Here is a 27,522-nt window from a genome sequence, read left to right on the forward strand (position 1 = left end):
GGGTAAGAGTGGAACTTTTTATTAGGGAGTGGAGTGAGAACAGTGAGAGGCGGAAATCACTCGCACAAATTCACTCAGTTTTGCCCATGTCTGGCTCCAGCAGATTTATTAAACGTTTATGCTTAAGGGTCATTCCATGACAAACCAAGCTTTTTTTTAATTTGTCCACCTTACCCTCTTAGATTTCACTATAATTTGGTTTATAGGGTAATTTTGGCCCAAAAAGCCGATTTACAAATTATTTTTAATGAACTATAAACGGTTTTGGAGATATTTGATACCAAATTGGCCAAAAATGGAAAAAAGTGACCATGGCCTCTGAAGTCCAAAATTCATATCCTTGGATATAATAGTCCGATTTTAACCAAAACGAAGTCATTATAAAGCCATGTTTGCGTTCTTTTCAAATAAAAAACTAGAACATTCTACATGGAACCGTTAATTATGAAAATTGAGATTGAATCATTTGACCTTTGACCTTTACTTGTTACTCAATTTTTAAAACTATTTTAATAAATTTCCAATCCATGATTTACTAGATAAGTTTTCGAGATAAAAATTATTTTATACAGCACCAATTGACCAAGTATATACATGACATTTTTTCAAACACAAGAACCTTTATTTTAATAGTTTACAGTAGTGTTTAATTATTATTTGCAATCATTTAAAAAGCCTTTACAATTTTTAGGAATAACTACTGCTATTTAGTAATTGTCTTCATAAAGACGATACAAAATCACCAGGAGATATTTCACCAAAGACATTCGGTAATTCGAGACTCTCATAGCCCCGAAGGTGTTCATATCTTTCATTGTCGAAAGAGCTGCGGCATTTACTTGGTCAATTGGTGCTGTAGAAAAGAATTTTTTCTCGAAAACTATAAAATAATATATTGGGGTTACAACATTATCTAGTAAATCACGGAAAAAAAATATTAAAATATTTTTAAAAATTGAGTAACAAGTAAAGGTCAAATGATTAAATCTGAATTTTCATAATTAACGGTTCAATGTAGAATGTTCTAGAACGCAAACATGGCTTTATAATAACTTTGTTTTGGTTAAAATCGGACCATTATATCAAAAGATATGAATTTTGGACTTCAGATGCCATGGTCACTTTTTCCATTTTTGTCCAAATTTGGTATAAAATATCTCCGAAACCGTTTAAAGTTCATTAAAAAAAAATTGGAAATCGGCGTTTTGGCCCAAAATTACCCAATAAACCAAATAGCCTCTGGTTGATTTGTCATGGAATGACCCTAAGTTAATATCTCTATATGCAGCTTTATTCCTACATTTTGAAACATCAGGTGGCGGTAAGGGACAGTTCCCTCACTGTAATCAGTGTAGAAGCCCGTAGCTTTGAACGTAATTAATTACATATTAAGCATTACCAAAGGCTGTACTTACAATTAGTTTCATGTTGTTGTAATCGGTCTTTCAATTTTATAGTCTAGCTGAATAATAATCTTCTAAGAGTATATTTTATACTTCTGATAGCACTGATCAGGGAATTTGATTTCAATGGAGGAATAAAAATTATAATTCAATGGAGGAATAAAAATTATAATTCAATGGAGGAATAAAAATTATAATTCAATGGAGGAATAAAAATTATAATTCAATGGAGGAATAAAAATTATAATTCAATGGAGGAATAAAAATTATAATTCAATGGAGGAATAAAAATTATAATTCAATGGAGGAATAAAATTATAATTCAATGGAGGAATAAAAATTATAATTCAATGGAGGAATAAAAATTATAATTCAATGGAGGAATAAAAATTATAATTCAATGGAGGAATAAAAATTATAATTCAATGGAGGAATAAAAATTATAATTCAATGGAGGACAAAAATTATAATTCAATGGAGGAATAAAAATTATAATTCAATGGAGGAATAAAAATTATAATTCAATGGAGGAATAAAAATTATAATTCAATGGAGGAATAAAAATTATAATTCAATGGAGGAATAAAAATTATAATTCAATGGAGGAATAAAAATTATAATTCAATGGAGGAATAAAAATTATAATTCAATGGAGGAATAAAAATTATAATTCAATGGAGGAATAAAAATTATAATTCAATGGAGGAATAAAAATTATAATTCAATGGAGGAATAAAAATTATAATTCAATGGAGGAATAAAAATTATAATTCAATGGAGGAATAAAAATTATAATTCAATGGAGGAATAAAAATTATAATTCAATGGAGGAATAAAAATTATAATTCAATGGAGGAATAAAAATTATAATTCAATGGAGGAATAAAAATTATAATTCAATGGAGGAATAAAAATTATAATTCAATGGAGGAATAAAAATTATAATTCAATGGAGGAATAAAAATTATAATTCAATGGAGGAATAAAAATTATAATTCAATGGAGGAATAAAAATTATAATTCAATGGAGGAATAAAAATTATAATTCAATGGAGGAATAAAAATTATAATTCAATGGAGGAATAAAAATTATAATTCAATGGAGGAATAAAAATTATAATTCAATGGAGGAATAAAAATTATAATTCAATGGAGGAATAAAAATTATAATTCAATGGAGGAATAAAAATTATAATTCAATGGAGGAATAAAAATTATAATTCAATGGAGGAATAAAAATTATAATTCAATGGAGGAATAAAAATTATAATTCAATGGAGGAATAAAAATTATAATTCAATGGAGGACAAAAATTATAATTCAATGGAGGAATAAAAATTATAATTCAATGGAGGAATAAAAATTATAATTCAATGGAGGAATAAAAATTATAATTCAATGGAGGAATAAAAATTATAATTCAATGGAGGAATAAAAATTATAATTCAATGGAGGAATAAAAATTATAATTCAATGGAGGAATAAAAATTATAATTCAATGGAGGAATAAAAATTATAATTCAATGGAGGAATAAAAATTATAATTCAATGGAGGAATAAAAATTATAATTCAATGGATGAATAAAAATTATAATTCAATGGAGGAATAAAAATTATAATTCAATGGAGGAATAAAAATTATAATTCAATGGAGGAATAAAAATTATAATTCAATGGAGGAATAAAAATTATAATTCAATGGAGGAATAAAAATTATAATTCAATGGAGGAATAAAAAATTGGCAAAAATAGGTTCTTAAAATATTATAATACGTAGAAAATCTGTGCAAACTAAAATTTTAAATAGTAATTAAATTTAATTAAGATTTCATTGAATTTAAGATTATCTAACTGATAAAAGTAAAATATCTGTTACTTATACAGGAAAAGAGCCATCAATTGTATAAAAATCATTAAAAACAATTAAAAAAAAATCCGATTTAAATAAAAAAAAGTTTGAATTGATTTTTGGAAAAACATTAAAAACTTGCCAACCCTGACACTGATCCTCTTCAATATATAGAATAGGCAAGTTAATAAAAACATATCGGACTTTATAGCCTTTATCGCAATCCGGCTGCCAGAACTTCATTTTAAGCCTGGTTTTCACTTGTCGGTTTTTGGGCGAAAAAACCCGGCGTCGACGGAAAATGTGCGAAAATTTCATTTCTATTTTTTTCGCTCAGTTGGGCGATTTCGCTCTTTTTCAACCAATCAAAAACCATTATCGAAAGGCGACTGTGACGTCAGGGGGGATGGTTAATTTCCTGCCTCTTGCATCCGGAACTCGGCCACGTGCTTTTCTGTGAATTTTGGAACGTGTTTTTTTCTTGATACCCTTGTTGCCTTCTTTTCCAGTATGTTTCTTTCACCCAAACCGATCTTTCATAACTCATATTTCTTTAAACACGATAGATCATGTAAAATAACATTAAATTTAAAATGCTTACATGAGCTTTAATCAATAGTTCACTATTATGATCAGATAAATCATCCATTTTTAGGCCTAGGCTTAAATCTCCACAATCAGACGAAAACCGACGAACTCGCTGCCAGAAAAAAAAAACCGCTTTATTTCCGCCCTAAAAAAACGCCAAGTGAAAATGCTAAAACGCCGACAGTGAGCGAAACGTTGAAAACCATATCGCCGACGTCGAACTTTCTGTCGGTGATTTTCCGCCAAGTGGAAACCAGGCTTTAGAAAGCTTTCAACTTTGGCAGTATAAACAGACAACAGAACGAGTAGTAGTTGCAGTGGTGGTTGAGCAAACTATTTGAATCACCATGGCAATAGTTGATTTTATGAAATAAAAAGTTGTCTGCCCAACTTGTTAATATGTTGCTCTTACATCATAAGATCCAGCTTTATTAGTATATTTTGCGCACGAGCGATTTGCACGCGCGCTAGAAAACCCTATATTCCTGGCGACTGTAGCGCGCGCTCGTAGCCTTGTAAAAGTAAGAGACTGTGACGTAAGAGCCCCATTTAAACAAGAAGGCCACGTTACTTTATAAGAAGTACTATTATCCATAGAGCATCATATCGAATGCAGTTATGAACTATAATATTCTTCTAGACATTGTACTAGCAACGTAATATCAGCAATTATATTCGTTTATTTATTTAACGGCAAAGGTGTTCTATTTTTAAATTTTTCTGAAATTTTTTCGAAGTGTATACCAATTAAGGGGGAAGAATACAGTCAAAACCTCTCTTTCGTTCAAGCTGAACGTTTCTGTTTTAACAATTAAATAATGGAATTATATTTTTATTATTAGGCTGAACCTTCCTCTAGTGCTTAAAATAATTTTGATAATTATAATATTAATAGTTAACGAGATATAAGTCCTAACTAAAGGGTAGTTTGGGCCCTTGCCCAACTTGTTTAGCTCCGGGGTCCGAATTAAAACGTAATAACTTAATTACTTTTAAATTTAAATTCGCCAAAATTATTTTAATCACTAAACAAGAGGATGTTCTACACATAACTATTAATTGTATAAGTTAAAATACCAAATTAAAGGAGTTCAGCTTGAAATAGCGCGAAAGTAGACAATGGCCACAGTAGTCTTCCCCCTTAAATAAATAAATTTAAAAAAAACTGTCAATTGCGAAACTAAAATTTTGGTCTTTCTTTGAAGGCTTCTGCCAATTAAATATTGCTTAATTCACGAATAACGTCACGCGTTCAGATATATTTATCCGTCAATATCAAAATTGCGTTACTAATTAGGAATATTTTTCCCCCGCTTAGCAACTTTTACTACAGCCGGTGAACGAAAATACAACGCGTTTTAGGAAGTCGAAAACAGCGAGTTCATAAAGAAAGTTGGGGAAAATTTTGGCTTAAACTTAACGAATAGGAAACTTGTATTTCGGCGAATTCTCTTTAAAGTACGGAAAGTCGGGAAAGCAATATTTCATTTGGAAGCCTACGCTCTAGCATAGTCGCGAAATGTCAAAGTCAACGAACTTCTCTCAATGCGGGTACACGAAGAGTGGGATTAGAACGACCGACTACTCAGTCCAAGACGAAACTAACTCGCGGAATAAAGAGTGAAGCGAAACCAACGACGTTGCTTTCATTCGAAATAGGAAAGACTAAATTGGGGATTTGGATTTGTCGTCGAGCGAGATTCGATTACGACGTACAAGTCGGAAAGACAAATGAACCGGTTTTGGAATGCACGACAGAAACAATTGATTAGCTAAAATTGTCCCGGGAATAAACCCCGAGAGAAATTACGCGGATAAATAGAATCGATACGGTACTAACGAGAGTGGGTAATAACAAAAACTCCCACCCACTATTTTCACAGATGTCGCTTAAGAACTCGTGTATATAGATTAAATATTATACTTCTAACAGTGGACATCTTTTATGGTGGCAAAATTACTACCAGAGTACGATTGTGTCAATAAATACCAGTGAAAACGCGTTTGTTATTTCAAAATAATTACCTTTAGAAACTTAATAGAAGGTGGGGTGGCGGAGTGGTTAGCGCTTTCGCCTCGCAGCAAGAGGAGCCGGGTTTGATCCCAACTTGTGGCACTGGGTGAAAACTCGGAACTACTCCTTCGGCGTTGAGTTTGCAAGTTATCTCACCACTGCTTTAAGTGGTTTTCCCCAGAGCTCTTCAGTTTCCCCTTCCATAAAAACTTGTTGAGGTTAACGGTAATAGTTAGTGTAGGGAGCTGTTGGCTCGATCGCGTGGCATGCAGGGCTTTCCACCACCCTCCTACGCATTGTAACCCGGCCACCTGAATTAATGGCTTCAAAAGTCGCTTGATGACTTAGGCTTAAGGTGGTGCCTCACTGCCTTGGGTATTAGCCTAGCTGATAATAACAGCTCTCTTGGGGCCCATTTTTGTATAATATTTATATTTATATTGATAATATAAATAACGTCTTACTTCGCCGGGTAGACTATCCAGGCGAAAAACTACTTAAGCCTAACGAACTGATCTGGGTTTGACTAGAGAGTAATGTTGAAAAGGCGTTAATAAGCCGCTTATGAATGGTCCTTGGGCCATATTTTTTCCTACGATTCGATCCGCTGTCAAGGGTCGCTTTCAATAGAATATAGAAAAAAACCAAACGCAGAAAATCCCCAAATCACTGATTTACCGAAAAAAACAAGCTAGGCTGAAATCGATGCCCGAGAGCAAAAGCGAAACAAGTCTGAAAACCTCAATTTGAGATAAACTAATTTTTGGTTTTTTATCTGGAATAATGGCCATAATAATAGGAAGTTAGACTTGTACAAGAGTAGTTGGACACTTGCACAGTTTGCGTACGGAGTTATTTCCGAAATACCAAATCAATTTTAAAATTTTATATTGTGATTCACGTGTTATTTCCGGTTTTTACGCCGATGTTGAATTTAACTGATTTTTGCCGAGATTTTCACATTTTCAATAAGTTTTTTGTTAAGTGAACGGGTTTTTGGCAAATTTCAACTTAGTTAAAGATGATATTATAGCTCCAAGAGTAGAGCTCGGTGGAACCAAAAAATTAACCGCAAAAATTTCAATTATTTAAAAAGATTTCGGTTAACTTTTTATTTATGGATATTATTCGCGGTTATAAAACGATTTAATATTCAAAGAAATTTAGTTTTTATTCGGAGAATTTTCGGTTATGGATAAAAACCATTAAAACGGATAATTTTTAGTTCTATCCAAGATTTTCTTCCCCCTGAAAATCAAAATTTTACTCTTTTTAAATCACCTATACCATTAAAGGCCTAGGATTTCTTCTGCCAGTTTTCCTTAAAGTTTTCTTCCCGCCGCGCAAATATCCTGGTGGTAGGCCAACCGCAGAACACGTTGGCCTACCACCAGGATATTTGCGCTGCGGGAAGAAAACTTTAAGGGAAAACTGGCAGAAGAAATCCTGTACCATTAAACAGATTGGCAATCATCTCTTACTGTCTTAAGCCATAAAAAAGTTAAAAATGTGAAACAATTTATTTCGAATTTCTTTAAAATATCTCTTATTTCGACTTGCTGTACTTTGGGTCTCAGTATAGCGATTTAATGATTGGAAATTATAAATCCTTCAATAACGAACGCCGATAAATCTTCCAAATCAAAGAAAATAAGGAGCAAAAGTTTTTCGATTCATAGAGATAAAAAGAGGAAAATGAAGAAAAATATATTTTCTTTTGAAAAGGATCTAAATTTCTCTCTTCGCTTTCGTGTGGCGAGCGAGGAAAAAGGAAAATGGAGGCTGCCAAGATGCAGGAAACGACTCAATCGGGTCGAATAATAATAAAAAGAAAACAGGGGCTATCCAACGGAGATGGGAAACCAGTTGTCGAAAGGACTAATATAGTTCGGCGCTTAAGTTGTCGTCTACATTTGTCAAACCGAGAAAAGTGCAGTAAGAAAATTTTAATATTAATATAATTCTAAATTTTATTTTAATATTTATATAATTCCCAATTTTATTTTAATACGAAATTAATTCTAAATTTTATTTTAATCTTAATATAATTCTCAATTTTAATCTAATCTTAATATAATTCTCAATTTTATTCTAATCTTAATATAATTCCCAATTTTATTCTAATACTAAATTAATTCACAATTTTATTTTAATATTAATATAATTATCAGTTTTATTCTAATATTAATATAATTCTAAATTTTATTCTAATCTTAATATAATTCCCAATTTTATTTTAATACTAAATTAATTCACAATTTTATTTTAATATTAATATAATTCTCAGTTTTATTCTAATATTAATATAAATCTCAATTTTATTCTAATCTTAATATAATTCCCAATTTTATTCTAATATTAATATAATTCCCAATTTTATTCTAATATTAATATAATTCCCAATTTTATTTTAATACTAAATAATTCCCAATTTTATTTTAATACTAAATAATTCCCAATTTTATTTTAATACTAAATAATTCCCAATTTTATTTTAATACTAAATTAATTCCCAATTTTATTTTAATACTAAATTAATTCCCAATTTTATTTTAATGTTAAATTAACTCTAAATTTTATTTTAATGTTAAATTAACTCTAAATTTTATTTTAATGTTAAATTAACTCTAAATTTTATTTTAATGTTAAATTAACTCTAAATTTTATTTTAATGTTAAATTAACTCTAAATTTTATTTTAATGTTAAATTAACTCTAAATTTTATTTTAATATTAACCTCCAGCCCCAATAGATAGAGCGCTACCTATACCTAGAAGCCGATAGTCCCACTATCAATCTATACACTGAAAAGCCAGTCTGCAGATATCCAAGGGCGGCTCTGCCTTTGCCAATTAGCCTTTTAGGTTTACATAGAGCCATGTAGCGGCCAAAGCGAGAAGCTTAAAAACTACTACTGGATTTTCGTCTGCTAAGCAGAAGCTTTGGTCAAGGAAAATAGTCTGCTTAGCAGACGAAAATCCAGTAGTTTATGAGCCTCTCGCTTTGGCCGCTATATGGCTCTATGTAAACCTAAAAGGCTAATAGTTCCAACCAAAAAGATATTTATAAAATTGATCCCTTGACCAGAGTATAATTCCGGCGCCATCTAGGATGTACCGGACGAAAAAGATGCTGCACAGCTCAAAGCGAGAGAGAAAAAAACCAGTCACTTTTTTGTCGATTTCCTTAGAAAGGAATTCAATGTTTTTCTTAGTCAGGGAAATAAACGGCACCCTGGGCCGAGGCTTAGAAATATAGGAAAATATCTCTTCTTTATTTTAAAATCGCGTAACGCTCGCCAGAAACTTATTCATTCCAAGAAGAAATCACTCGTTTCGAGCGAAAAGACGAGATAACCGAGATTAAATTCCAGGACGACCTTTGACATATTTATATTATTTTGTTAGTGCAGACCCTCGTCGCAATAGACGCAAATTGCTTACAGAGAAACAAGCCTTAAGAGAAAACAACTTAAATGTTCAATTTTAACGCCTTTGTTTATTGTAGATGGTGCCAATTTAAACTTTTTGGCAGGAAGCAACAAAAAAAAAACTCGCTGATTTATTACGAACACAACTAACAGTATTTTATGAGACACTTTAAGTACAAACTATAAAAAAAATTCCACTTTTGTTTCACCGTTTTTTGATAATTTAAAACTTCTACGTTTTAGACTGCTGGTCCCATTAAAGGTTTGATTTTTAAATACGCAAAGTCTTAATAGATAACGCCACCAGTCGGAAAATGTCCAATTTTAAATTATCTGAAGTGTCATTTTTTTCGGTTTTTTTTGTTAGATTTGTAATGATTTGAACCTTCTACATAAAATCTCTGGAAATATTTTTTTAAAGTTAGTTTTAAGAAATGAGTAATAATTTACTACCTTCCCTGCAAAATATTGAAACTGGCGCCATCTACGATGAATGAAAGCATTAAAATAAAAAAATTGAAAGACTTCCCTTTAAATTAATGTCTTCCCATTAGCAATTTATAAAGAATCGGTCTATAATTTTTATATTAACGTTTAACTTTGAATTTTTCACCATATAATAATAAAAATAAAATCAGTTGGCACCACCTTAGGCCTAAGCCATCAAGTGACTTTTAAAGCCATTAATTCAGGTTGCCGGGTTACAATGCGTAGGAGGGTGGTGGCAAGCCCTTCACGCCACTTAAGCGAACAGTTCCCTACACTAACTATTACCGTTAACCTCGACAAGTTTTAATGGTAAGAGGAAACCAAAGAGCTCGAGGGGAAACCCCTTAAACTAGTGGGGAGAGAACTTGCAAACTCAACGCGCAGTGCCACAAGCTGGGATCGAACCAGGCTCCTCTTGCTGCGAGACGAAAGTGACAACCCACCTACCATGGTTAACTAGAACATTGTTAATATTTATAAATTAATTATTTTATTTTAATAGGAATACACCAATGGGTTTTTTTAAATTTAAAAACTTTAAGTGTTTGTGTGGAAAGGCATTTTATTTATTCTTCATTCTAAAAAGCCGCCTTTAATATACTGAAAACTTAATGAACTGTTATTTTGTAATTATAACCACAAAAAGGGTGAAAAATGAATTTCTGGGAATTTTTATACAATATTATCTGTCTATGCTAACATCAAGACTGGCGAATAATATTGATGTGGAGGCGAATAATATCATTGCTTTGATGTGGAGGGGAATAATATTTGTGTAACTCATTAGCATTGGATAAAATAATATTTAGGCCCATTATTCGATTTGGAATCGACCAAACGTAGCAACGCTACAATTGATCGAACTCGAAATTACTATTTAGCCAGCTATATCGTTGAGGTTAGCAGACGTATTTAACCGCTTTGCATACGCTAATATAAAGTGATATTAGCATGCTCAAAATGATTATTGAAATGGCTCGATTTCGGTGGCCGTGAAGGGATTCATCGAACTCGTGAATCTTTTAATAGTCTTAATTTTTCGCCACGGTTTTGTTAATTTATTATTTAAGTTAGGTTAGAATAATGCTAAGATCATATTGCTCGTTATTCTTGGGAAAATTATATGGAATAGTCCGCGGATTTCTAACCATCAAAATTGAAAACGGTTGCTACCGAGGGGCAGGTCACTTCCTTGTTTAACGACGCCCCCCTCAAATGATTAAATCCGATTTAATCACGATTATTTTCATTAAATTCAATTTAATCACGATTATTTTCATTAAATTCAATTTAATCACGATTATTTTCATTAAATTCAATTTAATCACGATTAAATTCAATTTAATCACGATTAAATTCAATTTAATCACGATTAAGTTGATTAAATCTAATCAAGTTGATTAAATCTAATCAAGTTGATTAAATCTAATCAAGTTGATTAAATCTAATCAAGTTGATTAAATCTAATCAAGTTGATTAAATCTAATCAAGTTGATTAAATCTAATCAAGTTGATTAAATCTAATCAAGTTGATTAAATCTAATAAAGTTGATTAAATCTAATAAAGTTGATTAAATCTAATCAAGTTGATTAAATCTAATCAAGTTGATTAAATCTAATCAAGTTGATTAAATCTAATAGGAATACACCAATGGGTTTTTTTAAATTTAAAAGTGTTTGTGTGGAAAGGCATTTTATTTATTCTTCATTCTAAAAAGCCGCCTTTAATATACTGAAAACTTAATGAACTGTTATTTTGTAATTATAACCACAAAAAGGGTGAAAAATGAATTTCTGGGAATTTTTATACAATATTATCTGTCTATGCTAACATCAAGACTGGCGAATAATATTGATGTGGAGGCGAATAATATCATTGCTTTGATGTGGAGGCGAATAATATTTGTGTAACTCATTAGCATTCGATAAAATAATATTTAGGCCCATTATTATTCGATTTGGAATCGACCAAACGTAGCAACGCTACAATTGATCGAACTCGAAATTACTATTTAGCCAGCTATATCGTTGAGGTTAGCAGACGTATTTAACCGCTTTGCATACGCTAATATAAAGTGATATTAGCATGCTCAAAATGATTATTGAAATGGCTCGATTTCGGTGGCCGTGAAGGGATTCATCGAACTCGTGAATCTTTTAATAGTCTTAATTTTTCACCACGGTTTTGTTAATTTATTATTTAAGTTAGGTTAGAATAATGCTAAGATCATATTGCTCGTTATTCTTGGGAAAATTATATGGAATAGTCCGCGGATTTCTAACCATCAAAATTGAAAACGGTTGCTACCGAGGGGCAGGTCACTTCCTTGTTTAACGACGCCCCCCTCAAATGATTAAATCCGATTTAATCACGATTATTTTCATTAAATTCAATTTAATCACGATTAAATTCAATTTAATCACGATTAAGTTGATTAAATCTAATCAAGTTGATTAAATCTAATCAAGTTGATTAAATCTAATCAAGTTGATTAAATCTAATCAAGTTGATTAAATCTAATCAAGTTGATTAAATCTAATCAAGTTGATTAAATCTAATTAAGTTGATTAAATCTAATTAAGTTGATTAAATCTAATTAAGTTGATTAAATCTAATTAAGTTGATTAAATCTAATTAAAACGATTAAATCTAATTAAAACGATTAAATCTAATTAAAAAGATTAGATCATGATTAGAATGATTAGATCATGATTAGAATGATTAGATCATGATTAGAATGATTAATTATCGTTTAAATGATTAAATCATGATTAGAATGATTAATTATCGTTTAAATGATTAAATCCTGATTAAAAAGATTAGATCATGATTAGAATGATTAATTATCGTTTAAATGATTAAATCCTGATTAAAAAGATTAGATCATGATTAGAATGATTAAATCTCGTTTAAATCGTGATTAGATTTTTTTATCTTGATTAGATTTTTTTATCTCGGTTGCTACGTATTCACGTGCCGATTTTGGAAACCAATCCCCCTGAAGTTTGAAAAATGCATCGCGAAAATAACGCAGGAAGAAATACACCAAATAGTGATTTAATAAAACTATTAGGCCTGCATATTTATAACGAATACTTTCTAACCATTTATTCCTAAAAATACATTGTTTACCGACGAAGTATAAAAGCCTTTCCCGTCGTTACGCGAAAACCTAGAGAAAAGACTAGTCTATCATACCAATAATGTATTTATTTGTACTTCTCAGGGCGAATGACAATTGGCGGGTTTCATGGTCTCACTTTTCCTTCTGGCACGAAAGGGGCAAAGAAAAACGTCACCCGGGTGTGTGTCAATATTGTCAACATACGTAAGTTTAGGGGATTATATTTTAAGTGAAGGACTATTCTGGCAAATCGGCAGGTTTGAGGAACCGAGGGGTCGGACATACAAAAAATTCCGTACACTTTCCAAGAAATCTGACCAGAAATGGATTTCTTGAAAATCTCGAAAAACCCCCAATAAAAATCTCAAACATCCCTCGATAAAAATTTCGAAAATCCTTCGATAAAAATCTCACCAATCCGGCTATTTGGAACAATATCCCCGCCACATAGTTTCAACTTTTTAGTAACACCTTACCAACGTACTTATTAAGGGGAACCTAATGGCGCAAAAATTATTAGCCGCAAATAATTTATTTTAAAGATATACTAATTTTAAAGATGTACGAACTGAACGGTTCAAGGCGTAGAATTCTCGCCGCGGCGAAGAAGGCTCACCGTCGCGCCGTTTTTTCCCTCTCGAAAATCGGCCTTTCTTTATTTATTGGTAGTGGTAATGGAGCCAGTATTACCGCAATATTTTAGAAATATGCTGCTGTAGTAGACGTGGGGTCTAAGGATTAAAATGACGGTGCCCGAAACAAAGCTTTTGTTAAAGGATTAAAATGAAAATCCACGATCTGGCCAAGGATCCGTTAAAATTAGTCGAGATTAATATTCGGGAATTATTACTTAAGGAGATATAGACGCCAAAACATTAATCGGCATAATCAAGGACTGGACGATACTAGGTGCGTTTGGCTAGGTACTGTCCTCTGTGTCGCGTTATAGACGGCCCATCGTGATAGCAAGAATGGGGTTGGGGTGGCCCCCAGCACGAGAGTGTAGCGAACGTGCGGCGCCGTCAGGCGCCAATACTTAGATGGTATAAAATTCGATTAAAAGACCTTTTTTTAGCTAGGACTACAGTGTTCTACGGGCGACGCCACGGGGGGGGGGGGGGGGGTTACGTTACACTTTTCGTTTAAGTAACCATAACTTTTTTAATAATGCTTTGCGGGGAATAATTTTTGCACCATTGGAATCTCCTTAAAAAGTGCTTTAAAGGGGGTCGGGAAAGGGGAGGAAAGGGAGTGGCGGGGCTATTGTTCGAATTTACCGAAAATCCCTCGATAAAAAATTTCGAAAATCCCTCGATAAAAAATCTCGAAAATCCCTCGATAAAAATCTCGCAAATCCCTCGATAAAAATCTCGCAAATCCCTCGATAAAAATCTCGCAAATCCCTCGATAAAAATCTCGCAAATCCCTCGATAAAAAATCTCGCAAATCCCTCGATAAAAAATCTCGAAAATCCCTCGATAAAAAATCTCGAAAATCCCTCGATAAAAATCTCGCAAATCCCTCGATAAAAATCTCGCAAATCCCTCGATAAAAATCTCGCAAATCCCTCGATAAAAAATCTCGCAAATCCCTCGATAAAAAATCTCGAAAATCCCTCGATAAAAAATCTCGAAAATCCCTCGATAAAAAATCTCGAAAATCCCTCGATAAAAAATCTAGCAAATCCCTCGATAAAAAATCTAGCAAATCCCTCGATAGAAATCTAGCAAATCCCTCGATAGAAATCTAGCAAATCCCTCGATAGAAATCTAGCAAATCCCTCGATAGAAATCTAGCAAATCCCTCGATAGAAATCTAGCAAATCCCTCGATAGAAATCTAGCAAATCCCTCGATAGAAATCTAGCAAATCCCTCGATAGAAATCTAGCAAATCCCTCGATAGAAATCTAGCAAATCCCTCGATAGAAATCTCGAAAAACCGCGAAACATAGATAGAAATCGCGAAACCCGACGATTAATCCCAAAATCTGGGACAGAATTTAAAAAACCAAAATCCCGTACACATTTTTGTTGTATGTGCGACCCCTCGGTTGAGAAACACTAAAAAACGTCTCATTTTCCCCAAGTACAAATATAAACATTCTTCAAATCTTGGTACCTGGGGAGATCTCCAATTTTAGGAGCTCTAGTTCGGCGACAAGTCTTCTGATCCCAGCTTTGACACTGACAGCTTGAAGCTAAAACCAAAAGAAAAAGTACAATTAGCGACTATAGTTTTTAGATAAAATATCAGCGGAAATTTTATCTTTCGCTATACAGACTATAGACCTTGTTTTCACTGGGTCTAAAAGGGACTTTCAAGGGAGATGCGAGGGGTCGGAAGTAGATTAAAAAAACGTCACTGAAAAGTAATCAAAGTGTAACTTTGTAAATGAGACGAACGGCGACCAAATGACGTATTTTAAATGGACTTCAGCTCTCCCTTTAACGAGCCTTAAATGAAACCAATTTAAATAATGAATTTCTTAGACACCAAGTGCCTTCAAAATAGCGAAAGACGTCATTTGGGTTGCTAATCAAAATACTTAAATTATAAATCATGTATTTCATATTTATTTACTACAAGTATTTTCGAAATAATTAGGATGAAAATAATTAGGATGCAAATATTTTAGGTTATACAGGATGTCCACTAGAAAACGAAAAATGATAAGTAACTGAAAAACTTTTTTTGTCGATTTAAAATTTCTATGGAACATTCCTCGTGCAGGGGACATTTACCTGATTTCAGTAAGATTGGTTGTCATGACAACAAGAAAGAACAATTATTGTCTTCCGTGACATTTCAATTGAAATGTTGAACAACACTATGAACTCCGTCGTTAAACGAGTACAACCATATATCGTAGCCGACGGTGGCATAATTGAACCGTTGTAAACTATTCAGAATTTATTTGATTTAGTCAAAATTAAACTAATCAGATTATGAACTCATTATCCTTCAATTTATCGGATTCTGATTGGTCAAAACAAAATTATTTGAACTCATAATATGGCGAGCAACAACTTTCTAATTGGAACCAAATCCGTAAACCCAACGGTTCTCGAGATAGTTTTACTATGACCTTGAAGACATGGCTCAAGGTCATTAAATTGGTAAATGTACCCCTGCGCGAGGAATGTTCAATAGAAACTTGAAATTTTTCAAAAAACAACGTTTTTCAGATATTTAACATTTTTTCGTGGACACCCTGTATAGGAGTTACAACTAGGCCTTGGCAAACGAAATTCTTCCTTTGTTGGAGAATTCCTACATCAGAGCTGCAGGCGTTCGTTAGAGGATTTTCCGCAAAATTAATTTATATCGTTGACCCCCCCTTTGGTACGTTATGCCTAATGAAAACATCGTCGTTTGATTTAACAGAATGCGATTGGCCGGATCTGCTATCACGAGATACGGAAGGGGAGGAGCTAAGTTTTGATTTTTCCAAAGACGGTGTAGTCCTTTTCAGAATCTCCAAACTGGGTAATTTATCGAAATAACTCGCTTAACTGAAGATTATTCGCATATTGCGAAGAGATTAAGACGTACGAAAGGGCAGCTCGGATTGGCAACGTATATTATCCCACTAACGAGATATGCAAATTGAAGAGAACATTCATTGCCTCCGAAACAGAAGCTTTGCTAGAAAAGCTGAAAGGGAAAACGAAAGAGACCGGCGGCTGCGAGAGATTATAACGAGGATTAAAAGTAATGGAAACGCGGGTTCGGTTTCTTTCATCATAATCAGACATTCCGCGGAATTCTTCGCTTAATGACAACAAAAGAAAGTGCCCGCGATGAGGGCCGGAAAGCTCCGTCTGGAAATCATTAGCGACCGGCGGCGGATCGGCCAAAACAATTGGCAAAAAGGCGAATACAGTCCGACGCTTAAAGCTAGGGGCAAAAAACAAGGATAACGCAACTAGCCTTTAAACACGGTGTTGTGTACAAATTTCATTGGACTAGCCTTTACGCTGAACGTTTTACGGAAAGGGGGAGGACAATTTCCCAAATTTTCCCCTTTCGACGGCAGCAGGTACTAAAGCGTCTAGCCAATGAAAACTGTACACAAGAAAATGCACGACTTTTGACGGGTTGCGTTCTCCTTGTGTGAGGTGGTGTGTTTGTTGCTCCCAGATGGCAACTAGGAGCAACAAACACAAGGAGAACGCAGCTAGCCTTTAAACATGCCAACGCAGTGTTGTGTACACATTACATTGGATGAGCCTTTACGATGAGCGTTTTACGGAAAGGGGGAAGATAATTTTGGAATTTTCCCCTTCCGACAGCAGCAGGCGCTAATTTTTTTTTTGACGGGTTGCGTTCTCCTTGTGTGGGGTGCTGGTGTTTGTTGCTCCTAGCTTAAAGCAACTGTCGGCTTTATCATTGCCGCCTATGTTATAGCAGATTCTTCAAAAACGCGACGTTACTGGAGAACGTGGTGCCATCTATAAATGGCACAGGAAACTAAAATTCAAAAAGCGAAAGGATAACGTCGTCAGAGAAACATTGTAGAGTATTATAATTAGACAACTTATACTGTACTAAAACTTGTTAGTTGACTTTAAACTAAATAATGAATCCCATACATAATATATTGTTCAAAATTACTGTAATTTAAGTTATTGTCAAATTCAGAAACGAGCCAATCAACGTGAGGGGTACTTTTGCATCAAAATGTAGCTTAAGCAACTTGTCTTTATGTCGACGCTAGCGACATCTGTTGAAAAGAGAGCTAGTACCCGTCGAGTCGACATTTGCTTTAAGTCGCCGTCTACATTCGTGAAACCGACCATTTGACGAGAGAAGCACCGTAATATTTTTTAAATTTAATTAAACTAATTTAGTATTATTTCGAGATTTAAATAAACTAATTTAGTATTACTTCAAAATTTAATACAACTAATTTAGTACTAATTATGAAATAAATGCAACTAATTTAGTACTATTTCTAAATTAAATGTAACTAATATAGTACTATTTATAAATTAAATTCAACTAATAGTATTATTTATAAATTTAATGCAACTAATTTAGTACTAATCATAAATTTAATGCAACTAATTTAGTACTAATTATAAATTTAATGCAACTAATTTAGTACAATTATAAATTTAATGCAAATAAGTTAGTACTATTTATAAATTTAATGAACTAATTTAGTACTATTTATAAATTTAATGAACTAGTTTAGTACTAATTTTAAATTAAATGCAACTAATATAGTACTATTTATAAATTTAAAGCAACTTATTTAGTACTAATTCAAAATTTAAAGAAACTAATTTAGTACTAATTCAAAATTTAAAGAAACGAATTTAGTACTAATTCAAAATTTAAAGCAACTAATTTAGTACTAATTATAAATGAAATACAACTAATTTAATTTAATTATTCAATTCAGAATATTAAATGGAAATTAATTTAATAATTCAATTCTGAATATTAAATTGAAATTATTTCATTAAAAATTATGCTTTTAAGTTAAAAACGAACCTAACTTGGTCATTTGTCGACAAAACGAATTTTGTTATTTGACCTTTATCGGATTATATTTTCGGCGCATCGAAAGGTATGGAGCCGAAACGAGCTCGCACCGTGATGACAATAGACTACATAAACCGCACTGACCTTTCGCGATGCTTCAGTAGTACTATCAATTATCACTATTCTTTGGTTTAAAAAAATATGTTTATGTTTAATCATACGTGAAGATAACATATTTCCAAATATAGCAATATCATTAATTAAATATGTTTATACAATCAACAGGAAATCATTATTGCACTGTAAACAATGGTTTCGATAAATTAGTCAGTTTCGCAATGGTATCTTCATATTTATCTAAACGAAAAAAATTTCCGGGTTGCCAAATAAGTCAGATAATTATGTTATATCTCTTTCCGAGTATCTCCGGGTTCAGAAATATTTCGGTAAAAAGTCAAAGATTGAGTATAGATAAAAGTCGACCAGTGCCGTCATGGTGCAAGAATCAACAGGGGACTCACTGTTCAGGCTTTAAAAAGCACTGTTTAAATCTCGGAATAGGAAAATCGCGGATAAATTTAGTTCAATGTGGACAAACTTGGGGTCGCTGAAGTCGATTTCCGACGTATATAGTTTCCTAGAAAAGCTGGAGCGTTCTCGTTCAATTTTGACAAAATGGCACCGTTGTTGGCAGTTAAATGATTAGGCTTACTAAGTTTTACACTTTTTGTTTTTGAAATTGCTTCTTTAAAAGTTTAAATAATGCTATTTAACCATTTGTGTTAAGTTAAAATAACCACTTAGCCACGTATGGCTAAGGTTTATTTTTATCAAATTAACTGGAACCCATTTCATTTCCAAACTTGAAAAAATAATTAACTAAGCGTAACCGAACTTTTTTGCTCGTACTGTAGCCTAAGCCCTGACTAAACCTTTCGTAGTGATAGTTGAACAGAATTCTTGACTCTTCAAAGCGGATGGCCTCAGTAAGCCTTCCGATTTAGGCCACGCCTACCATGTCAAAATATTGGAAGCGAGTCCCCTTAGATTCTTCTTGTTCCCCTCGCGTCGGAAGCGAATTAACATCACGATGTGCGATGGAGTGGATGCCATCTTTTCCGATCCTTGCATTTTCTCAACGTAGTCACAATTACTATCCAACGTCGTAGCGTTTATTTTAAAGGGATTATAAAGTAAGATGTTCGATGGAGGATTAAAGAAGATGACGTTTTTGTCTCTAGGAACGTTGTTGATTAGAGTTGGAAAGTCTGTAGAAACCTCTAATCATAGCGCCTTATGCAAAATTCGAACGCCCGCGTATATTTTGGTTGATGATGCCCGAAAGGAAAACCACGCCCCCTCCGCCTTTCCTCGTGTAAGGGATGAAGACACGCTGGGACCTTGGATTAATTAAACACAGGGATATACCACTCCATCTTAATACTCCATTATGTAACAGGAAATATTGTTTTCAACCCTCTATCAGAGAAAATCGGAGAATACATGGAAGTCCTCATTGCGCATGCACGAAATGGGTGTCAAATTATTAGGGCCATGGCCCATGTTTAACCTTATCATCTTCACATTGAGTCAAGGCTTAGTGACACCCATTCCTTTTCACCTAAATAATTTGGTAAAATCTTAATATACTCTCAGGCTACAAATTTCAGTATTTAAGTTCTTACCATTGACTCGGTTGCTTATAATGCTGGGTTCTGATGGTGCAATACCAAGCAACTCAAATGTATGATCGCTAAACATTTTTAGTTTAAATTGCTGTGATGGAGAATCCCCGTGCCTATCTCCCCTTGATCCACTTATCGCGCATGCGCTTTCGTCATTTCCGTTTGGGTGCCGATTTCACCAATAGAGGTTTCATTGCAATCGTTTCTGCGTTTTTGCTACTGTGGGATATCCCTGCATTTCATTAATCCAAGCTGGGACAAACGCCGCGTCTCTCGGTGCGTAGATAGAACCATGAAAAGCACATTATCTGCTAACCTGAATACATTCTTGGAGAGCAGATTTGGGTACGTGCGGAATCGCGGTTGGAAATTAAATTACTTCCCTTCAAGTACAACCCCTCATTTTCTACTCACTTTATACTCTTTTCAGTCTAGCTTTACTGACAATACATGGATTAGTGGGACTATATGAGTGGGAAAATGGTCACAATGAGGCGAGCAATATTTCGTCTTTTAATTCATTCGCCAACCCCCCCTCCCCCTCGGTGTTAATCTGACAGCGAGCCTTTTGGAACAGCGGTTGAGATGGCCGACGAGAGGGCGAAAATTACCGAGGCCCGTGAAGCCCGGTTTCTCTTCGGAAAAAGAAGTTTATTTTCGGAAATAATAACTCTCCCGGGGCCCGGAATTATCTTTTCGTCGGGGCCCGGGCCCGCTTTTGGAGAGCATCAAAGGCGGAAGATGAAAAGATAATAGTCAGCGTAAGGTTGTAGGCGCCCTGTACGCGTCATAAAACCTCAGTTTCATTAGCATCCGGGCGACGGCGAGGTGGACGAATTAGAATTAATTTTAGACGCGCGAGAAAGCTTTTCTCATCTTAACACAAAAGATGACCTGTCAAAGAAGGGGAGGGGAGCGGGGTCAAAGTGGGGGAGGGGGTCCAAGGAGGGGAGGGGGTCAAAGTGGAGAGAGGGGGTCCAAGGAGGTTGGGTGGAAATTCTCGCTTGAAAGCGAAATGAATTTTGAAAATTTCGCCAAAGGACTAAAGCCTAGTTCCCACTTAGCGAAAAAAACAATTTTCGCGCTGAAAATTGACGCTCGCGAATAAATTTTGCGATTTTTTTCAAATTCGCCGCTAAAGTCGCGTCTCCGCGGTATCTAGCGAATGTTCTATTTTTTGACGTCCACACCTTGGCGATAAAAAGCTTCAGCCAATCACAAAACGTGTTCCCTCGATCTATTCCGCTCCCGTTCGTCGCTTATTAAGCCTCGGTCTTTAGAAAAGCAGTTCAGCCAACTTGACCAAGATACTGAAGTAAAGCTAATTATCTCAGGAATAGAATCGTTTATTTATGGAAATTATCAACAGGAACATCCGTTTGGTTCATTTTGAACTGATGTTTTATGTTAGGCCGAAAACATTACTAAAAACCCGCACGACTTGTTTTCAGCGTTTTTAAATTTTTGCGCTAAAGTGAGAACCGCTTCCCCAGCGACCGAAAAACCGCGTTTTTTTTCGTGGCGCGAAAATTTTATTCGTCTCGAAAATTCGCCAAGTGGGAACTAGCCTTAAAGGGCAACGCAAGTGGTCATGCAGGGGGGGGGAACTATGTTTTCTTCAACAAGCCGTAAGTAGGTTTTCCAAGGATGATTTTATACGGCGCGAAAGCTTTATTCTCCTTGGTGTAGCCACGTGGCGCAATTTCGCTCTCATTCGCGAATTTTTCGATTTTCTTCGCTGAGTTAGCTCGCAATCAACGAACCCATGAATTTAGGCCTAGCTTAATTTATTTATTATGGAGAAAAGAACTGGGTTAGTTTCCGAGAGTTGGACTTTGACATTTTCGATTTAACAATGTTTTGGAATAAAATTATTTGTGAATTGAATATTTTTAATAATGGAAGTTGAAACATTAGGCCTTGGACGCGGTAAACCTCTGCCACTAGCCTCACATTGGATTCAACACCACACACACTCCTATATCCCGTCTCCCTTAACAATTTCCCTATCATTATACCCCGACAGAATATTTATCTTTTTTTATTACATTTATTTTGTAGAAGTTTAGGATCCGATTTGTCGGTAAGCACGGAGAATTCACTTTCCTCGGCCATTTTCGCGACTAAAGAATGCATGGATTTTGCGTAAAAACCGCGAGAGGCGCATTTATACAAAATAAATTCGGCAAATATGGTTCTGCTTTTTTTACAGAGGGAAATGCTATGGCAGATAGCGCATGCGCAGTCGTTCTTTTTATCTATAAGATAATTTACCCTCCTGCATGGTCACTTGCGTTGCCCTTTAAGTAGTCTTCGTTTTGCGAAAAATCAATAAACGGGAGCGCCCCAACTCGCCTGGCGTTTAAGTGGAGGATTCGAAATCTTATTACCTTCGACTCATTTAATATTATACCCTTTCCGAGATCAAAGCCGCTGTTCGCGACAAGTGGGCTTCAGCCTGTCTCTAATTTGATTTCATTCTGGCTAAACTAGATACCGACGCGTCCAACTGGAGCGAAGATATATTAGTTAACTGATCAGTTAATCTAGTCCTTGGGAATTCTGAAAACCTTTGAGAACTTGGAAGAATATATTCATTTAAATATTAATAGCGTTGTTTGACATTTTCTCCTATATTTAAAATTTCATTACGTACATTTTTATTAATGATCCGCAATAACTAATTGAATGTATTCGAGTAAATATTAACCCCACGTTCGTTATTTGATGTTGTAAAGTTATAATTATGTATCCAAGATATAAACTATTCACCTTACTACACTGCTAATGGTAGGGGTAGGATTGGAACTGATATGATTTTTTCCACGACGCTGTTGGTTTTGTGAAGTGTTATGGCCAATTCAAATGAATAGTCGTACGGCTTCAAATTTCTGAACCGCGCTCGGCGCCATCTATCGGTTTGACGCGCTTTGGTGCTGCAAAAAAAAGCGGCGTGTTTTCCAACGTGTATGTTAAGCTTGGATATTGTATGCATGCAGCTCCTGTAGTTGTGCATGAACCCATATTTTATTATATTTATTTATTAAATATATTTTTGTTTACGTATTTATTATTTACTCTAACGTATTCATATTTAAAATATAATAATAATCCTGAACGCTGTGCAATATGCGCATGCGCCAAGACGAAAAAAGTTGCGTGTATTACGGCTTCCTTGGCAACGAAATCCCCCCCGCGCGACTATTTTTTTACCCTTCCGTTACGCGCCGAATAATGTCTTGATCATGACCCACTGCGCGCGCTCACTTCGCTCGCTTGACCTTTTGAGCCAAAATATAACGTAGCGAAAAGATGTGTCTATAAAATAAAATTAATAAAAATAAAAAGTATAATATGTTGCTCTTATGTCACAAGACACAGCTTTATTAGTATATTTTCTAGCGACGATAAATCGAGAAATCCCAAACACATTTTTGGTGAATGTCTGACCCATCGGATTACGTAGTCCAAAATTATTATATGTTATTTTCTAAACATTTTTGAAGCCATAGGGCTATTATTTTTGAATTGTTAATCGTATTTAATTACCATAAATTAATTTATAATTATCCTTCAAATGGTTGTAAAGCTATGATAAATCAAACCCGTTTCTGAGAAATTCCTCTCCAATCAAAGCTTCAAAACCCGCCCTGATAGAGGAGCACGTGGAGTCTTATTTGTACGTTATAGATTACGGATAACGCATCTATCCAGGCAGCAACTCGAAACAGAAATCTTCACGACGAAGCTGATAAAGCTTGAATCATACGTAGATATGGCGTATTACCTATTCTACGATAGTACCCGCTCGAATCGAGCCTATCAATCAAGATAATTGGATGTAACCGTACCAGGAAACCCTTCCAGATAGGACCGAGTGCGATTACCCGCCTTAATTGAACTTCCGCTTATCCACCCAGGGCCGGACTTAGAGATCCTGGGCCCATACACAGATAAGGAGTCTGGGCCCCCTTTTCACGCGCTGTATTTACTCTTCTCCCTGGAACTAGGCTGTGCCTGAATTTCCCTGATTCAGAGTAGAAGTCTGAGCTCTACGGTTATATTACTAAATAAAAGCTCTTAACAATCGTCGACTAAATACGCGATAACTATGCAACATTGCGATTTAAGGCTGCGTCCGTAAACTGCCAGGCAGAAATTTTGGTAATTTTAAAACAAAATCTTCTACCTAGGAATTTCTCCAATATAAATTACGATTGATATATAGATTTATGCCTTCGAATACACTAATTACGGTCACTGGAGGGCGCCTTCCAAGGATGGGCCCATAGGCCACGGCTTAGGTTGGCCTAGGCGGAAATACGGCACTGTATCCACCGTTCCAGGAATAAAGATTACAGCAATATTCTTTGCTTTCGTACCAGAATAAAGAGTAACTAGCGAAAGAATGAACGCCATTTAGAGCCAAATGCGCTCAAATTGTACTGGATTATAAACAAGGTCTCAGCTTCGTAGCGAGGTGGCTTTCTGGGCGGAGTTGGGGAATTAATTACTCGTGCAAGAACAGTATACAAAGAATCAAAGGCTTTTCATTCGTTAAATGTTTGTGAACCCAATTACTGATGTTTCACAATATTTCAGCGTTTTCCACTGATGTTTCACAATATCTCAGCGTTTTCCACTGATGTTTCACAATATCTCAGCGATTTCCACTGATGTTTCACAATATCTCAGCGATTTCCACTGATGTTTCACAATATCTCAGCGATTTCCACTGATGTTTCACAATATCTCAGCGATTTCCACTGATGTTTCACAATATCTCAGCGATTTCCACTGATGTTTCACAATATCTCAGCGATTTCCACTGATGTTTCACAATATCTCAGCGATTTCCACTGATGTTTCACAATATCTCAGCGATTTCCACTGATGTTTCACAATATCTCAGCGATTTCCACTGATGTTTCACAATATCTCAGCGATTTCCACTGATGTTTCACAATATCTCAGCGATTTCCACTGATGTTTCACAATATCTCAGCGATTTCCACTGATGTTTCACAATATCTCAGCGATTTCCACTGATGTTTCACAATATCTCAGCGATTTCCACTGATGTTTCACAATATCTCAGCGATTTCCACTGATGTTTCACAATATCTCAGCGATTTCCACTGATGTTTCACAATATCTCAGCGATTTCCACTGATGTTTCACAATATCTCAGCGATTTCCACTGATGTTTCACAATATCTCAGCGATTTCCACTGATGTTTCACAATATCTCAGCGATTTCCACTGATGTTTCACAATATCTCAGCGATTTCCACTGATGTTTCACAATATCTCAGCGATTTCCACTGATGTTTCACAATATCTCAGCGATTTCCACTGATGTTTCACAATATCTCAGCGATTTCCACTGATGTTTCACAATATCTCAGCGATTTCCACTGATGTTTCACAATATCTCAGCGATTTCCACTGATGTTTCACAATATCTCAGCGATTTCCACTGATGTTTCACAATATCTCAGCGATTTCCACTGATGTTTCACAATATCTCAGCGATTTCCACTGATGTTTCACAATATCTCAGCGATTTCCACTGATGTTTCACAATATCTCAGCGATTTCCACTGATGTTTCACAATATCTCAGCGTTTTCCACTGATGTTTCACAATATCTCAGCGTTTTCCACTGATGTTTCACCATAGTTCAGCGTTTTCCACTGATGTTTCACCATAGTTCAGCGTTTTCCACTGATGTTTCACCATAGTTCAGCGTTTTCCACTGATGTTTCACCATAGTTCAGCGTTTTCCACTGATGTTTCACCATAGTTCAGCGTTTTCCACTGATGTTTCACCATAGTTCAGCGTTTTCCACTGATGTTTCACCATAGTTCAGCGTTTTCCACTGATGTTTCACCATAGTTCAGCGTTTTCCACTGATGTTTCACCATAGTTCAGCGATTTCCACTGATGTTTCACCATAGTTCAGCGATTTCCAGTGTTTTCCACGGATGTTTCACAATATTTGTGTTTTCCACGGATGTTTCACAATATTTGTGTTTTCCACGGATGTTTCACAATATCTCAGCGATTTCCACTGATGTTTCACAATATCTCAGCGATTTCCACTGATGTTTCACAATATCTCAGCGATTTCCACTGATGTTTCACAATATCTCAGCGATTTCCACTGATGTTTCACAATATCTCAGCGATTTCCACTGATGTTTCACAATATCTCAGCGATTTCCACTGATGTTTCACAATATCTCAGCGATTTCCACTGATGTTTCACAATATCTCAGCGATTTCCACTGATGTTTCACAATATCTCAGCGATTTCCACTGATGTTTCACAATATCTCAGCGATTTCCACTGATGTTTCACAATATCTCAGCGATTTCCACTGATGTTTCACAATATCTCAGCGATTTCCACTGATGTTTCACAATATCTCAGCGATTTCCACTGATGTTTCACAATATCTCAGCGATTTCCACTGATGTTTCACAATATCTCAGCGATTTCCACTGATGTTTCACAATATCTCAGCGATTTCCACTGATGTTTCACAATATCTCAGCGATTTCCACTGATGTTTCACAATATCTCAGCGATTTCCACTGATGTTTCACAATATCTCAGCGATTTCCACTGATGTTTCACAATATCTCAGCGATTTCCACTGATGTTTCACAATATCTCAGCGATTTCCACTGATGTTTCACAATATCTCAGCGATTTCCACTGATGTTTCACAATATCTCAGCGATTTCCACTGATGTTTCACAATATCTCAGCGATTTCCACTGATGTTTCACAATATCTCAGCGATTTCCACTGATGTTTCACAATATCTCAGCGATTTCCACTGATGTTTCACAATATCTCAGCGATTTCCACTGATGTTTCACAATATCTCAGCGTTTTCCACTGATGTTTCACCATAGTTCAGCGTTTTCCACTGATGTTTCACCATAGTTCAGCGTTTTCCACTGATGTTTCACCATAGTTCAGCGTTTTCCACTGATGTTTCACCATAGTTCAGCGTTTTCCACTGATGTTTCACCATAGTTCAGCGTTTTCCACTGATGTTTCACCATAGTTCAGCGTTTTCCACTGATGTTTCACCATAGTTCAGCGTTTTCCACTGATGTTTCACCATAGTTCAGCGTTTTCCACTGATGTTTCACCATAGTTCAGCGATTTCCACTGATGTTTCACCATAGTTCAGCGATTTCCAGTGTTTTCCACGGATGTTTCACAATATTTCTGTGTTTTCCACGGATGTTTCACAATATTTCTGTGTTTTCCACGGATGTTTCACAATATTTCTGTGTTTTCCACGGATGTTTCACAATATTTCTGTGTTTTCCACGGATGTTTCACAATATTTCTGTGTTTTCCACGGATGTTTCACAATATTTCTGTGTTTTCCACGGATGTTTCACAATATTTCTGTGTTTTCCA

At 35.0% G+C, this 27,522-nt stretch overlaps 1 protein-coding gene across 1 annotated transcript in view; it reads right to left on the reverse strand.

Moving 5' to 3' along the window:
- Nucleotides 1-27,522, reverse strand: part of LOC149922550 (calcium/calmodulin-dependent protein kinase kinase 1) — a 114,946-nt gene that overhangs the window by 73,038 nt on the left and 14,386 nt on the right. Inside the window, exon 2 of the mRNA XM_090164171.1 lies at nucleotides 15,018-15,096. Coding sequence (XP_090020297.1) covers nucleotides 15,018-15,096 — 79 coding nt within the window. The remainder of the gene's footprint in view (nucleotides 1-15,017; nucleotides 15,097-27,522) is intronic.

Source organism: Leiobunum rupestre, chromosome 11 (assembly GCF_980474605.1).
Source record: "Leiobunum rupestre chromosome 11, qqLeiRupe1.1.hap1, whole genome shotgun sequence".
Classification (NCBI taxonomy): domain Eukaryota; kingdom Metazoa; phylum Arthropoda; class Arachnida; order Opiliones; family Sclerosomatidae; genus Leiobunum; species Leiobunum rupestre.